Source organism: Antennarius striatus, chromosome 15 (assembly GCF_040054535.1).
Source record: "Antennarius striatus isolate MH-2024 chromosome 15, ASM4005453v1, whole genome shotgun sequence".
NCBI lineage: Eukaryota > Metazoa > Chordata > Actinopteri > Lophiiformes > Antennariidae > Antennarius > Antennarius striatus.
In genome coordinates this window covers 4590001-4608074 of record NC_090790.1, presented here as the reverse complement: position 1 = coordinate 4608074, position 18074 = coordinate 4590001, and the positions used below count along the sequence as shown (strand labels likewise).

Genomic DNA, 18074 nt, shown 5'->3' with positions numbered 1-18074 from the left:
CTAGAAATCACTCGTAGGACACATCCCTGCTCCAACGCCATTGTCAATAAAACTGGAGCAGTCAGGAAATCGTTTCCAGACTGAACCACAACAAGAGCTTATAATAAATGTTCATCACAAACATATCGTCAATGACGTTACAAAGCAACGGACTCGCAGGAAACATTTTAAAGTTTCCATATACAAAGTAGGAAGAGAAGCCATTAAATTTAAAACTCATTTTAAAGCTCTACTTCAATGAACCAAAATTAGTCAAAGTCATAAATAAATAGTATTTCAAATACTGATTCATATTTAGTCTAAACAAAACTTGTTTAAATATTGATTGACTATTTAATATATATCTTTTTTTAATTTCCATGTATTGTTTTTTATATGAAAAAATCATAAAAAATGTCAAAACATGACTTTGACTGTGAATGAAATATTAACCACAAATAAAAATCAGGGATGATCTATTTCATCCTTTTCTTTCTTTGTTCTTTCTTTGACTTTTTTGGGGGGGATTTCTTTTGAAGTGGATGAACAAATGTGTGATCACATGACCCTTAGCCCGACTCAGTGAATCTGAACAAAGAATTCCCTTTTGAGCACATGACTTCACAACCTAGCAACAGAGTGCTGCTTGCTAGCAGCTCATCGCAGTGCTCAGCCATTCTGGTACTTTCAGCCACACACTTATGCTAACATGCTAAGAACTTCTGCATGAATCATCCTCTGGAGACGGTAAATGTTCATGCAAATCACAATATGTTTGGAAAATATCAAGCAACGCAAGCGCACCGTGTCTTTGATACGCATCGCTTCAAAACATGGCCGTCTTACCCATGATGCTGTCTGTGCCGTTGGTGGGAGCTGTGCAAGAGGCGGTGCTGTAGTGATTGCCACTGCCCCCGCTCCCTCCCCCTCGGTGGAAGCTGGACATGGGAGGAAGGCTGGAGCTGATGTCTGCGGACGAATGCGAGGGGTAGCTCTGCAGAGAGGTGGAGAGAATGACACCCGAAAAATCATGAACATCTGTCAGGTTTGACTGGTTGGGGTCACAAACATGCATCGGTCCCACCGGCATCTCACATGGGTTGTGTTGGTACTACTTTCTATGTGCTGGTGCTTTCTGTGTGCTTTTTCTTTTTCAATAAAGTTCTACTCTCCTCTATCTGTTGTTTGTTTGTCTGTGACAAATAAAATATAGCAATGGTAAAAGCTCTTAAACAGCAAAAGACACCAGGTGTTTACATATGGTGATTGACAGGTTCGCTCACCAGTCTGTCGTGAGGGTGAATCCCACAGTAGGAGGAGCTCTGGGTGGGGCCGTGGGCTGAGTTCCCGCCCCCCAGCATGCTGCCGTGGTAACCCTGCTGGCTCATACTGGTGCTACTGCTGCTCCAGGGATCGCCGCTGTGGTGACCATCTGACACAGAGACACAGACATGGGTAAGATTGTGATGTGCTGGTCGGAGATCAGTTTCATCTCTGAGCAGGTTTTCACTCTGCCGACACACCCAGGTTAGTCACCTGACCCACTTCACGCCGCTGTAACCTGATTTCAGAAAACATCTGTGAAAATGGGACACCTGGTTTATTAACATCCTGGCAAACATAGATTTACACGTAGATACCTGATGCTTGAGATCATTTGTGCTGGTCTATATTTGAAAGAGGGTGAGTGGGACAGTTTTTGGATGAAAATAGGAATATATAAACCGGTGTCAGCATTTACTGTCTAGTCAATAAACCAATAGATTCAGCACCATTTGGATAGAGAACAGTGTGTGTCGCTGAAGGTGTCCACTGGAATTAAAATAAAATCTGAATCCAGATACACTTTGTGATAATAAATCAGATCTGATCTACACACAAAATTTAGCATCTTCATTCAGATCAGATCCTTGTTCTCATGAGCCAAGAAAAAATAATATACAGTATTTTCCGCACTATAAGGCGCACTGGATTATACGGCACACATTCAATGAATGACCTATTCTAAATAAAAACATTTCATACATAAGGCACACTGGATTATAAAGCGCACTGGATTATAAAGCGCGGTGGATTATAAAACACATTTGAGGACTCATCTTCAATGGATGGTCTATTTTAAAACTTTCTTCATATATAAGGCACATTGGATTATAAGGAATTGAGAAAATTAAAAGTTTTAGGTGCGCCTCATACACTGTAAAATGTGAAAGTTCCGCTTACTTAAAAGAATCCAGGAAACAGATTGCGCTTAAAAAGGGAAGTACATACAACTAACAGTGTGAATTAAATTTTACTATATATTTACTTGTGAAGTTTACTTCAAATATAATTTTATTTACTAAATTCTTTCATTTATTGAAACTAAAGAATAGCGAGTACAATAGCAAGTATAAACTTGATCTGTCTGAGTGTTGTGCGGAAAATACTTTTCATTATTTAACAATGTGTATGCTCCTGCGTGAGAGGATCACAACAGGTATCTTAAACCATTTTTTTTTGTATTAAACATATATACTGTATATTCGAGCACTTTTGCACCAAAAGATGAATGTACAGTCTATTATTCAGATTTGTTTGTTCCTTCTCAAAATTCCGTTTACATCTTACATTGTCTAAACACAAATATCTGTATGGATGCTAGGTTTGGCACAGATGCCGAGAATTGTTAAATATTGTGTTGACATCTACGTGGGATGTGAACACCAGCCTCCCTCCTGATGTGTCACGGTTGCATTACAATTGTGATGCATTTACACCTTGCTTCAAGATGGATTTTTTTTCCCCATGCAAATGATATACAATCAGTACTGATGCTAAATTAACCTTAGCAAGATGTTTTTCCTTTCCTTTGTGTGACAGGTAAATCACACAAATCTGAATGCTAAGATTGGACTGAACTGAATGACCTGAAACCAAGACACATCTCAACCTTCTCCATTACGGTTATAGATTTACACTGATGAGCTGAAGCCTTCTTCAGAACAGCAGATGATTCTATTTTACTTGTTTTAAACAGTGTCCTCTTTTTCTTTTGATGGATCCACGCTGAAAGAAGAAGTATGTGTGGTGCCACTCAGAGCTACTAATGTTTCAACTCAAATTGTAAATCTTACAATCTTTGGTTTAAGAACATCTTAAAGCTCATTTCATCTGTGATCATGTATCTGTAAAGGAGCTTCAGGAATCCAGTTCTGAAGTGAGACATGCTGGAAAGGGAATACCTGGCATAAAGAATGAGCTTGGGAATCCAGAGCTGGGAGGTTTGGAGGAGGGATAGCCCGGCGAGTCCCTGTTGTAGTCGGCTGTACTGGCAGATGGAGCGTACACCTGCAACACAGAGACGACAGCGCTCACATGTCTGAACAAAATACCGACTGTTCTCATCAGAGCTGCATGGAAGCTGCTGACAGCTTCAGATCTCATCCTTTCCTCAGCAGGAGTTAGCCTCAGGCGGACCTCGTCTCCACCGGGACGTGAAAGACGATGACATCAAGCCTTCTCATACCTGACTGGTTGAATAGAACTTGGCTGAGCTCTCATTGGTGCTTCTAATGCACACATCAGGGAAAATACAACAGCTAGTTTAAAAAAACCCAACAGATTAGATTACTCATCAAGTTTACTGACTAGATTGTAAATCATTTGACTTGTTTTTTCTGAATTAGCATAAAGTTTTGAAACTCTATTGGATGATGTGAGAATAGCACTACTTTAGCTTTTAGTTATTTAAATCTAGTGATTTTAATCATTAAGGACTCTTTCCTTATAGTGTTTCAACCTCTTAAAATAGGAGACACACACAGCACAGAGTTTACATTATTTTTTAAAGCATCATAAATTAAGAAGAGGGAGAAGATACAACACCTGAAAGTAACAAAAGAAGCAGCAGAAATAAGTCATAAAGTTGATGATATCATTAAACAAACTGGTGGGTTTACCAATGATTCTGGACATTTAATCATCCAGTTTATGCAGAAGCAGCCTGATAAATGGTGCTGCTGGGATAGACGGATGAAATATTCTTTAGTGTGTTCGGAAAATTGTAACGCAAATGCAAAATGAACCTGACTAAATGTTTACAGCGTAACAAAAACCTGAAACCTGAATCCCTGACTTAAATCCACTATTTCCAAATTAAAATGAAGTTCCACATATTTCTTTCATCAAAAAAACTTGAAACTTTGTTAAGCCAGTAACAGTAACAACTTCAGTGGTATCCATGGTAACCGTACGGATGATCCTTTCTCCCTCCTAGCACTTCAACAAATTATACCACACTTAACATACCGGACATACTGTACGTATACAATAAATTCATGCTTTCTGCTGGCCCTCATCTCACTGAGGCTGACAGACTAACTTTGTGACGTTTTACTCGGCGAGGCTGCAGCAGCTTGTGCAGCAAAACACACCATAATTTTGAGAACTGCAGCAGAACCAGCAGCTTGTCATCACTCGGAGCAGGTGACGCTGGGACACAGTGGCTGCATGAGAACACAATGCCTGTGTTTGGTCATGCCTTCAACTGGGGGTCCCCACAGCATGCCTGTGCCTGTGTGTGTGTGTGTGTGTGTGTGTGTGTGTGTGTGTGTGTGTGTGTGTGTGTGTGTGTGTGTGTGTGTGTGTGTGTGTGTGTGTGTGTGTGCATAGCGTGCAAACACTCAGCCATGACGCTAGCTCGCGCCGCATGACGCAAACCTTGGAACAGCTGTTGAAAGTGCTCCTTTCTCTCTGTCTCCCCCCACTGATTCCCATCTAAATGAAAAACACACTCCGCAGCTACACCTAACCCACCTCTAGCCTCCAAAAACAGACACGGGCTGCTTTGTTAACTTCAGAATATTTGCATACGGATGGAACACAGATGTGATAAAACGCAGACAGAAGAAACAAAAGGCACAGATGTAAAAAAAAAAAAGAAGAAGAAAAAAGAAAGCACTTGGGGGCATCATAAAAAATAAGCATCATCTTCACTTCCCACACTACCTGAGAGAAATTATTAAAAACAGAAAACAGCCTCAAAGAGTTTCTGTCAAATAAAATCCTTCTGACTGAATCACTAAAAGCTGACTGGTTGGATGAAGATTTCGGCTTTAAAGGAACCCCTAATGCAGATCAGACAGTCTGACTTCAAGTTGTTTGAGAGGCTGAATTGTGGAAATAACAGCTGCATAGATGTCATATCTGAGTACAGTATAACATGAGAGTACATTTAGCTGGTGCAGCTCAAGGCTCCAAAATTATATATATAAAAGTTTAAAAAACACGTTTGTCAAAAAATATGTTAAATAAACCACAACCTCCTATTTTCTTTCATTATCATGAAAAATAAAGACCTAACTGTTTACTTTAAATTTACAGTGAAATCTGAGCTGAATTCTGCTGTTTTAATGTCATGAAGTGACTTCCTGTGAAATGAAATCCAATCCAGGAGAGAAAAAAAAAAGATGAGATAAATTGAGACAATAAGATAAGATAAAATGAGATGACATGAAATAAGATATGATTCAGGAATCTACTGTAAATTTAACTCTAAGCAGGTTATTCTCAAAAAATGATGGACAAAATTTCCCATATCCAGTAATCTACATACCAGAGACTGTTTATTCTCATATAATGTGTACACATGGACATCCACTAATTTTTCTCCTCTGTTATTTATTATAATGCAAATTTAATGTTTTCTTTTTATTCTTATTTCTTGCCTAGTTCATGTTTATTGTTGATTGAAACTGAATTTTCCCTTTGGAGGTAGATCAATGTTCTATTCTATTCTATTCTATTCTATTCTATTCTATTCTATTCTATATTTTTGTTACAACTTCCTTGTAACCTTTTAATAATATGTCCAAAAAATAGTTGATCATTTTACTGTAATAACATGTTTTGTTACTTAGCGAATGCTACTATTAACTTACAAAAAAGTAAAGCGTTGCTAAAATTAAACAGACGTCTGTTTGCACATGTCCAGTTGTGTTTGTAAAGTAGTAAAGTTGTGTTCCAGAACCTAGCCCTGTGTTGATTGTGTCGACTTCCTGAAGTGGCTAATCACGCAAAGACGCTGGCAGAGCGATAAACGGCAAAACAATCCTTGGATTTAAGCAGCAGGGAACTATGGAAAGTGTGGGAACAAAAGACTAAGGTCAGGAAATGACACACACACAGCCGCCCACTCTCTCTCTCTCTCTCTCTCTCACACACACACAAAACACACACACACACACACACGCACACACACACACACACACACACAACACACACACACACACACACACGGAAATACACATCTAAGGTGCTAAGTGAAGCTAATCAGCTGGAAAAAGTTTGTGTCTTCCCACAATGCACCTTGCACATTTTTCAGGGCTCTCAGGATCACACATACTTTCTCTCTCTACATCATCATCAACACACACACACACACACACACACACACACACACACACACACATACACACACACACACACACACACACACACACACACACACACACACACACACACACACACACAGATGTCAGATGTCTGTAGAAGTCATTAGAGCTAAACTAAAATCCCCTTAAACGTCCTTCTCCTCCTCTTCCTCTCAGAGAGGAGTTGAAGAGTTTGTATTCTGAAGACAGAACCACATTTTTTTCCAAAAGCCTGTGCTAGAAAACACACACACACACACACACACACACACACACACGCACGCACGCACACACACACACACACACACACACACACACACACACACACACACACATTGCTGAAAATATTGCTGAAAATGTTTAGATTCGTGTCTCATAACAACAGAATTTCCATTGAATGAGTTGTTAAAACAGTGTGTGTGTGTGTGTGTGTGCGTGTGTGTGTGTGTGTGTGTGTGTGTGTGTGTGTGTGTGTGTGTGTGTGTGTGTGTGTGTGTATGTGTGTGTGTGTGTGTGTGTGTGTGTGTGGTTGTGTCTTTGACAGTGCATTGCAGACAGACAGAAACAGGTGCAGTGTGTTTAAGTCTGAGGAATGTAGAGACTCAATAACAAACTCACTTCCTGCAGTCTGTAACACACACACACACACACACACACACACACACACACACACACACACACACACACACATACACACACACACACACACACACACACACACACACACACACTCACACACACACACACACACACACACAGCAGTATTCCCACAGTTAGTGAACAGACCTCAAACCAAACACCGACAACGGACCCACCATAAACCAGAGAGGAGTAACGTCCTCCATGACAGACAGCAGCAGATCTTCAGTCAATGACCTGCACAAAATGCAAATTTTTGTAACCCCACTCCGCTCAGAGTCCAGATTTAAGTATAAATTCAGTAGGGAAAGTCACTGTGGAGAGACATTTTGTGGCGAAAGGAGTTATTATAGCTAAAAATATCCTCCTACTTTTATTACTATAGAAACAGAATAGAAAATATCCATGACTTGGACCATAGTCCAAACTCAACCACAGACTCTGTACAACTGCAGAAGTGCTTCCAGTCTGTTAAAGACAGGGTTGGAGAGTTAGCCGCAAAGCCAAAGAAGAACAAAATCAATTGAAAGTTCTTTAAATTGGAAGACATCCGAGAAGGGTCACCCACCACAAGACAGGGTCAGTAAATGATCACACTTGTCATGTCGTTCCTTTGTTAGTAAAGATTTTGTTTTACCAAGAAAAATGTCATCTAAAGCGCCATCACACTGGACAATGTTGAGAACCCATCACACTGGACAATGTTGAGTTAACTAATGCTTTGCTAATGGCGATGTGCTGAGTTCCTGTTGTGATTCTTATCAGTGGTGTTGATTTTGATTTGATGGGAAAAAAAACTGCTGTTGCAAGCACAACCATCAAAGTCAGGCACAGGGTGATTTTATGCTGATGATATCACGATCTCAAGTGTAACGAAACATAATTTGAAGTGGACCGTGTCAAACAAGTTCAATATGACACAAACACTTCAGACGGATACATTTTGGGTCAATGTTAAATTTTTATACATACTTTAATAAAAACAGTCCATTTCCCCCTGTGGAAACCAGCGCAGCCAGCTCAGTCCAATAGCAAATGTCACACCGGTGTAATTGAAACAAAACAGATCTGTCCAACAATTATCATTTTATTACAATAAACTCTAATAGAAACCAGTAGAACAAATTCCCTGCATGAGACGATAATAAAAACCAGTTGAAGCTGTTGTGTTGCAGAATAATGGCAAATACTCCTAATAGAAACCAGCGGCGCCTGCTGTGTGGAGGGATCACATGCAGCACAGTAGAGACCCTGATAGAATCCAGTCAAAGCAGTTTTGTAACCTCCTGCTGTGCCGTAATGTTTGACGGATTGAGCAAAACTTCACAGAACACGAAACATCACAGATTTCATCAAAGGTTCGCTTTGCGTCGCCTGCGGCAACAAGGCGAGAAAATAAAGACGCATTCCTCCGACAACTGATTCCTCATGGAGCTCAACAAGCAGTACACAAAATGTTCCCAGAGCAACCAGCTGCACAACTGACCTGAACAAATAGAACTGACCAATAGAACAACATTAATGGAGGAACACCTCCCTATGTACCACAGTTGGAGAGCATCGGTAGAAATAAGTTGATAAGTTAGTGAAAATATGGCAAAAATGTTATATTTTCAAATCAACAACAGTCAAAAAAAAATGGAAGTAAAATTTACTGTGACTGTGCAATATAAGTCACAAAAAGTACTAAAAGAAAAAAGAAAAATGAATAATAAGAATAAATAAGTTTGATTTTTTTTTAATTCTTAAAATGTGCTGTTTAACAACTATTAAGACTCACGATTGGAAAAACGACATTGGAAAGAAACAAAGAGAAAGAAAGTTTAACTCTGACTTGACAGCGACGGAAATATTATCTGACCCTGAAGGAGATTGGGAAGAGACTAGAAAGCAATAAATGAAACAAAGCAAAATGTCAGACGTTGGATGTAGATAAAAAGAGAGAAAACGGAAACAAACATGAAAAAAAAGGAATAAAGAAAAAAGTAAAGAAAGGAAGAAAAAGAACAAGGGAGGCTTTGGGTCGCTGTTTAGTGTTTGATGCTTCTACTCTGATTATTGTCTCCAAATGTGGGGAGCATCTGCTCAACCTCCCTCTCTCTCTCTTCTCCTTCAGCTGCTCTGCTGACAGAAAGATGCAAGGAAGGATGAGGAAGAGGAGAAGTAGCTCATCCAGCTATTACGTCTCTTCTTCTTCAATATTTTTGGTTTCAAGTAAACATAAGGGAAAACGGTACTGTTTCCAGATCAGCCTGAGGAGAACATGCAACTCTGGGGTCACGAGGACAAAACCCCGTAGCTTCTTACATGACTCAGTTAGTCCGCCCTATCCTCCTCTGATTTGCTAGTTGTGGCGCTGAAAGAACACCTTTGAGAGAAAACATCCCAATCATACCTCACATTCTTTATCACACCAAGCCAAGCAAAGTAAAGGTATGTTGGTTCTAGTTATGTTGGAATCAATTACATACAGTATAAGGTGAAATCCTCTCTGTATGTGTCTGTTATTGACTGCAGTTGATTGCTTGTTTATTTCAATTTCTCTTGTCATGCATGGGTTTACTTTTCCCAACACTATTACAATGTTTTCAATCACTCAGGAAGCAATGCCAGAATGTTAGGGATATCCTGCTTAGCTGGTCTTTCAAAGAGGGGAAGCTCATTGTCGGCCTACATCATAAAATTTGTCAACAGTTGCTCACAGGATACTTTGGATACTTTCTTTAGTCACGACACTTCCAGTCAGATCTTTGTTAGACCAGGAGAGTTAAGCTGAAAAAGGTGAAATAAACCTCTTACAGTTGGTTGCTTGTTGCATCAAATCTGAGGTGTTGATCTGCCCGGCTGTCTGAGTTTTCTCCTCATAAGGAAGACTAGCTCTGCTAAACTGAGGCCGACAATATTGGCATCATCTGCCATGTACCTTGCTAGCTAGTTAGTTTATTCCAACCTACCCAACAGTGTGAATGATTAGACATACAAATGAAATGGTATTAAACTAAAACAAGGAGAAGTTGAAATTATCTTAAAACCAAACAAGGATATACTATGAGTGGGAAAAATGCAAGTTGGAAACGGTCAAGCAATTTTGCCAAGAAAATACCAAGAAATCGGCTGAAGTTTGTCTTTCGAATTGAAAATCTGTGACAGTCCTGAGCTCTCAATGCTCAAATAATATCTAAACACAGCTGTCAATCAAAAAGGGGTAGAGCCTTTGATGGATCCTCCAATTATCTTGCGGAAGCCCAGCATCGAGGCCAGCCAAGGCCAGCCCACTGCTCCATTGACCACAAGAGTTTTGTTCCACGGGTGGAAGTGCATTTGCATCCATTTGCTTCTACGGGCAAACGCATTGATTATATAGGAATGTAGAGAATGAATGTTCTAATGCTTTTGTAATCAATGAAAATGTGTAAAGTGGGTGTGTTACATTTGAGACTAACCCCAATGGGGCATCTGTCAGCATCCACCTTCCCTGAGGAGGCAGCAAAATGTAGAAAAACGTAGTTCAGATTTTTGAAGTGAGAACCACTGGAATCCGGGGGTGTATGTGAGGATAGCTGGATTAGCTGGATTAGATGAGTTTGGCAAATTCAAACTAACAACTGCTGTTCATGGATGCAGCATCTGGCATAATGACAACCGTTGATACCACCACAGAACACAAGAACACACGGGTACAAACCACCGACCCGGACCGGGAAGAACTTTTAGAAACATAGGGTGACCAACGATGGTGGCGGACTTCTCAGCACACACATCCCAGCAGGCAAACTGATGATTAGTATTGATATTGTTCTGACTCTATTCTCATTGGTTTTGCCGTTAATGTGTCTCTGTGAGGATGAGAGACCACGACCAGCAGACAGGAAACGAAACAAGAAATCACAACTTTCAATTTTAAATAATATTCCTCTTGTTCCTTTTGTGTTCATTTTGTCTCCTGCCATCCATCTCTCCCTCCCTTTCTCTCCCTTTCTCTCTCTCAAACACACACACACACACACACACACATGCACGCACACATACACAAACAGCAGTGTACCACGCTTCATCCAAAGCAGATGTGCTGGAATGTGAAAACTCAAAGGAGCAGTCACGAAACCTCTTGATAAACACACGCACGCACGCACGCACACACACACACACACACACACACACACACACACACACATGCGCGCACACACACACACACACACAGTCGGCTGCACCTGTGCCTGTCCAATTTTTTTCTCTTTGTTTCCCTCTCTCCCTCCTCCTGTCTGTCCTCTCTCATTTCTCACAGGCTGCTTTCACTTTCATCTCGTCTTTATTCACCTTCACCCAAACAGTTTAACACCCCAGCAGGCAGACACCTTCAAGCAGCTGCGCAGAAACAGTCCACAATACAATAGAGACGCTTCAGACCGACACCATTCACGTCAGACATCCTCTACTTTAGATGCTCAAGAGTGATCCATCCATGCCGTGGAACAGTATGTCATAAACAGCCTCACCCAAATCCATCTCCTGTATCCATCTACTCCCGTGTAAACCCCCCCCCCCGACCACCACCACCACCACCAACACCTGTAGTCTCTCTTGATTCATCTCCATTTGCTACTCATGCCGCTGTGCACTGAGCCCGTCCGGAGGCACATGTGGGAAAGCGAATCAAATGCGCTGCAGACGGATCAAACATATTTTGGGGCTTTCTGTTTTTTAGATGTATTTTTATAGCGGAGATCTGAGCCACGGCCTCGGAATCCTCTGAAGGTTAATTATGTCCCTGATTCAAAACACATGGAGGAAAGAGCTGTGTGTGTGTGTGTGTGTGTGTGTGTGCGTGCGTGTGTTTGAAAGCGGAAGGATATCCCACCCACCACCTCCGAGCCGAGCCCTTTATTCTACCAACCTGCAATTGCACTAATGCGAACCAGATGTACACACACACACACACACACACACACACACACACACACACACACACACACACACACACACACACACACACATGCATGCGGTGTTCAGCATTGCTGCCTAATTGACTCCATATGATGCAGCGCAGTCAGAAAGAATGAGAGGGAGATGAAAAAAGAAAGTAAGAGGAAAAGAAGTGAAATTAAAAGATAAAAATACAAAGAGAAATGATAGAAAGAAAAATGTGATATTTGATAGAAGGAGGGAGTAAAATTAGTTGAAGTAAGAGAGACTTCAATTAATTTTAGAGAAGATTCACCTCCACTGAGCCTATAGTGGTTATTGTTTTACAGACATATGAAAACGACTTTAAATTTAATAAATATTACAGAAAAATCCAAATGTCAAAGCAGCATAATTTTTTCAAAGTTAATATATATGAAGATTTGGTGTAACTTTAAATGTAGAGTTTATAATAGTTTAAATGAATAAAGAAACAAGACAATGCATATTCCCTGTTGTTTTCATGCTGGGTGGATTAAAAGCAGATGGAAAAAAGAAGTTGAAAGAATGAGATGAATGAGAAGATATCGAGAGATGTGTGAACAATAATTAGTAAGAGAGACAGAAAGAGTTTGAATCCTTGAATCCTTATAAATAAGGATTTATGTTGAAGAATGCAGGCATTAAAAATAAATTTAGAATATTTTGTATTCCGAGAGGTGGCAATACAGTGACATAAAACATTAAATGCCTTAATTGAAAATAAGGAACAAATATAAGAAGAGAAAAGAAAGAAAGTGATGATGGTGAAAAAGAAAACACACATCTGCAGGAATAGTCGTGTGTAATTGAAAACATGCAGAGCCTTCACACACTCACAGTGAGTTACATGGACTGAAACACATTCTTCAAGTCACTTATAACTGAGTGCACACGCACACACATGCACACACACGCACACACACACACACACACACACATGCTCCCCGTGGAGCTCAAGCTTCCTGTGGCTTGATTAGAGCTCCCTACGTGAAGACAAGTGGACTCAGTGTGTGTGTGTGTGTGTGTGTGTGTGTGCGTGTGTGTGTGCATGTGTGTGTCTTAACGTGGTGCACCTGTGACTGAAGGGGGGTCGGGTTACTCAGACAGAAAACACTGGGGGGGCAGAAAGAGAGAGAGAGAGAGGTGTGTGACACAAGTGTGTCTGTGACAGCAGAATGAGGAGTGTAAGTGAGAACAGGAAATAGATAAATTGTTCTGAGTGTGTGAATACTTCTAGTAGGATGAAGGTAATTCAAGACTTCCTCATCACACACACACGCGCACGCAAGCACGCACGCACGCACACACACACACACATGGTGGCGCAGTGGGTAGCGCTGTCGCCTCACAACACGGTGGACCCGGGTTCGAGTCCTGCTCTGTGCGGAGTTTGCATGCTCTCCCCGTGTCCGCGTGGGTTCTCTCCGGGTTGTCAGGCTTCCTTCCACCTCCAAAAGCATGCGCTTCAGGTTGATTGGCCGTTCCAAATTGCCTGTAGGAATGAGTGTGTGTGTACATGTTTGTCTGTCTTTGTGTGTGGCTCTGCGTGTGTCCCCCGCCTCACGCCCTATGCCACTGATGGGATAGGCTCCGGCTCCCCGTGACCCGCTGCGGCGGATACAGCGGTGGTAATCTGAAGATGACTGACTGACTGATGTATCGACCCAACTTTCTCTCCTCTCCTCTCTTTCCAGTTTATCCCTCCGGATAACACCGTGTCGGTGGAGGATGTTCTACTGGCGGTAGGAGACCAGGTGGGTCATGAGAATGTGTTGTATGCTTCAAGGATGAACAAAGGCGTCGTTGTCTTCCTAAAGGAAGACCAGGACGTCTATCAGCTGATAGAGCATAGTGTGTTCATAAATCAGCTGTTTTGTTCAGGTGTCCCCACTGGTTTGTAATGAAACGGAGAAGTGTATTAATGTACAGTAGTTGAAAATAGACCCAGTGTAGTTGAATCGTTGACGGCACGCGATGCCGTGGATACCGAAAGTGTTTCCGTAATTGTGCCAAGTAAGAGATCAAGAAAGAGATCAAATAAGAGATCCTTGGAGGGTTGGAACCAGGCTGAGAATCAGGCTGATGAGAAGCGGGTCTCCGGAGTTGTGGAGACCAGCAGCAGCGGCAGCAGCAGCAGCTCCCTGATTGAGGTCACTGAGGCTTCTTCTCGGACGGGGGATGTTGCTGCTGCCGCTTCAAATGATGTAAATAATAATGATAATAATAATGATAATAGGAATGAAGGACAGATTGTGTCTCATAGCCAGGAATTGGTTTGAGAATGACGTGGACTACGACTGAGTCAGATACGTTTTCTGTGAGTGAGTCTTCCAGCAAACTTACAGATCTGTATTCTTTAGAGGACATTGTTCATTTTCTTGATGAAACTTATACAAGATCGACAGACATTAGTGATTACTTTGATGATGCTGAAAAATTCATTCGTTCAGTTAATGTTCTTAAGGGTTGGTTTCGATCAGTTGGATGAACGAAAGCGATTTCGTTTAAAGAAACATCACAACTCTGCGAAAGGAAAAATCTGGTAAAATAGTCAAGAAAGTAAGAAATTCTAAATGACCATGTACAACACGGTGTTTCTTGCGAACTTTTTTTTCATTGAAAGTTGCTCTTTGTCTGTTTATCTTTCCTACCTTTCAGATGGAGAAATTTAAAATCGGTTCTTTGAACATCAACTGAGGGAGAGAGAAGAAGAAGAGAGCTTTGGTGTCTGAAGTTATAACTCAGAAGGAAGTAGACGTGATGTTTCTTCAGGAGACTCATACCACTCCTGCTGACGAAACAGATTGGACTTTATGGTGGGAGGGGTTAGGGGGGATTTTAACTGTACTTTGGATTTTACGCTGGATAGAAATGGTGAAGAGCCTCATCAACTATCCTCACAGAACCTGAAGAGCAGATCTAGTGGATACGTGGAGGGTTAAGCATCCGAAATCCAAACAGTACACATGGTTTAAAGTCATAAATAACAGGATATGTGCAGCTAGATCACACAGCTAGACACATTTCAGTGTCTCACCTCCTCACTAGCTGACAGCAAAGTAACCCCTGTTGGCTTCACGGACCATCATTTTGTTTGTACAGATTTGATCCTTTCACCAGGTGGGAGGGTTAATTCCTACTGGTGCAGGATAGGAGTTTCTGTAGGAGTTTTTGGGTTTTCTGGCAGAGATGGAGGGTGAGAAAGGTTGATTTCAATTCGATAAAGTTGTGGTGGGAGGTTGGAAAGACACAGATCCAGGTGTTCTGCCAACAGTACACAGCTTTATCAACTTTTAAACTTAAGACAACGGTAAAAGAGCTTAAAGAGGACATTAATTTCTTAGAGAAGGGATTACTTCAGTACTCGAGACCAAATACAGGTCGCCTGCTGCAGGAGAAGAGGCAGGAGCTCAGCTCTTTCCTCCAACTGAAGCATATGGATGCTCCCAGCTCTTTATTCTTCAACCTGGAGAGATCAGTAGCACACAGGAAGAGAATGACCTGCCTGCAGCTTCCAGGAGGTGTTCTAACTACTGATCCAGCAGAGATGAGGCGGCACGCAATGGATTTTTATGCGGACCTCTTCGGGGCAGAAGTTTGCAGCATCGAGAGTCGTGAGGAGCTCTTGGATGGTCTTCCTCAACTCAGTCCGGAAGAGAAAGCTGTTCTGGATCTAGAGTTGTCTCTGGAGGAGCTGACTACAGAGTTAATCAAATGGCGCAAGGAAGGGGGCCAGGAATTGATGGCCTCTCATCTGACTTCTATAAACATTTTTGGAATATCCTTGGGCCGGATCTGCACGGGGTCATCCTTGAATGTTTTAGAACCGGGTCTCTTCCTGTGTCCTGTCAGAGAGCAGTGCTCTCTCTGCTGCCGAAGAAGGGGGACCTGATTTTAATTAAGAACTGGAGACCGGTTGCTCTTTTGTGCACGGATTACAAGGTGCTCTCCAGAGCGCTGTCCAATCGGCTAAAAGATGTTTTAGCTTTAATGGTGGACCGTGACCAGACTTACAGTGTCCCTGACCGAAGCATCATGGGCAATATTTTCCTTGTGAGAGACATTTTTGATTTGTGTCGGGAATATGGTGTTAATGTTGGTATTGTGTCACTAGATCAAGAAAAAGCTTTTGACAGAGTAGATCATTCATATTTGTTTGCTGCACTTAAAGCTTTTGGTTTTGGTGATGGGTTTATGTCTTGGGTTAGTTTATTGTACAATGGTGCACAGTGTATGTTGAAGATGGGGGCAGGGCTGAGTCGGCCGATTCCTGTGCAGCGAGGGATCAGGCAGGGCTGTCCTATTTCAGGACAACTCTACAGCCTTGCCATAGAGCCCTTGCTGTGCAGATTGTGAGGGCGGCTCAGTGGTTTCTCGATACCTGGATCCCTTGGTTTTGAGCGTCCTCCTGTTTTATCCCCTTATGCAGATGATGTTTGTGTTTTTGTGTCAACACAGGGGGGTGTTCAGAATTTCAGGGATATTCTATCCTTATATAAAAGTGCCTCATCTGCACGGGTGAATTGGGGAAAGAGAGAGGCATTGTTGATAGGACAGTGGGGGGGTCAAGTGGTACCTACATTGCCTGGAGGGCTTAAGTGGGGGAATGAGGGGCTGAAAGTTTTGGGTGTTTTTTTGGGCACTGAGGGCTTCCAGAGAAGGAACTGGGAGGGAGTGAAGGAGAAAGTGTGCACCAAGTTGTCCAGATGGAAATGGTTGCCACCCCAGCTGTCATATAGGGGAAGAGTTCTGGTTGCTAATAACTTGGTTGCCTCGACTCTGTGGCACAAGCTGGTTCCTTTGATTCCACCGTCTAGTCTATTGGACGAGATCCAAAACAATATTGTGGACTTCTTCTGGTCTGGCCGGCATTGGGTCAAAGCACCAGTGCTCTACCTGCCGGTTAGTGAAGGAGGCCAAGGACTGGTGGACGTCAAATCTAAACTTCAAAGCCTCATTCCGACTGCAGACACCTCAAAGACTCCTTTACGGCTGTGGCCCTAGCTGGCTGGATTCTGCTCGTCTGCTGCTGAGGAGAGGGAGAGGTTGGCCTACGACAAACAGCTGTTCCTGCTTCGTTCGAAGGAGTTAGACACTTCTTGGCTGTCTTCCTTTTACGCAACTGTTATGTAAGCCTGGAGGATGTTTAACATAGCCCGCACTAAGCCTGACTGTGGCTATTTGACGAACCTCTATTTTTTAATGATTTTTTAAAAAACTGACACTTTGCAATCGGTTAGCTTGAGGGTTAAGCTGAGGGGAGCTGGCTGCACTAAACTGGGGCATCTGATGGGGACGACAGTCGATGCCCTAAGGGAAAAGTGTGGCATCAACTCCGTCAGACTGGTTGAGAGAGTGGTGGATGAAGTCTGTGCCGCCCTACCCCCTTCATTAAGAAGATCTGTAAGGGACCGGGACCTCTGTAATCAGTGGAGCGACGAAGGCATTTACGTTCTTCCTTCAGTGACGATAACCCCAGCCGCTGGGGAGTGGAGGGAAGGAGGAGGCCAACTCCTGACCATAACGACACCTGGGCAGTTTTAAAGAGGCAAAGAAAAAGGACCTCTATGAGATGTGTGTAAAGATTTCACACATTAGGACATTGGGAGGTGTTGGGGAGTCGAGGTGGGCCCGTTTTCTTGGCCCAGATTCTTCCCCGAAGGGCAGTTGGCGGAGCCTGTACAAGCTGCCTGTTGAGAAACGGGCAGCAGACCTCCAGTGGAGGGTTGTACACGGGGCTATAGCCATGAACAAATACAGGGCGCACCTTGATCCTGAGCTGGGGGAGGGGTGCATATTTTGTGGAAACTGCGAAACCTTGGAACATTTGTTTGTTCAGTTTGCGCGGCTGGTGGCACTGTTTGATTTACTAAAAAGGTGGTTTCGGGGTTTTGGAAAAGATTTTACGTTTGATCTGTTTATCTGTGGACCCAAATATTCAGCGGTAAGTAAGCCTGTTATTGTGTTGCTCATTTTTTTGCCAAAAATGGTGATCTGGATTACACGCAGGAACCGGACTCGGGGTGCTGGTAGCACAGAAGTTGTACCTGTGATGGAGGGACTGGTAAAAACCAGACTAAGGGTTGAACACTCCTACTA

The 18074-nt window shown here is 42.4% G+C and overlaps 1 protein-coding gene across 4 annotated transcripts in view; it reads right to left on the bottom strand.

Annotated features, from left to right (window-relative positions):
* The window catches only part of tcf4 (transcription factor 4), a 215516-nt gene that overhangs the window by 32541 nt on the left and 164901 nt on the right, over window positions 1-18074 (bottom strand). For all 4 annotated transcript variants that reach the window (XM_068334441.1, XM_068334438.1, XM_068334440.1 and 1 more), the window contains 3 exons: window positions 3204-3309; window positions 1263-1411; window positions 826-973 (listed from right to left, as the gene is read on the bottom strand). In XM_068334441.1, coding sequence (XP_068190542.1) covers window positions 826-973; window positions 1263-1411; window positions 3204-3309 — 403 coding nt within the window. The remainder of the gene's footprint in view (window positions 1-825; window positions 974-1262; window positions 1412-3203; window positions 3310-18074) is intronic.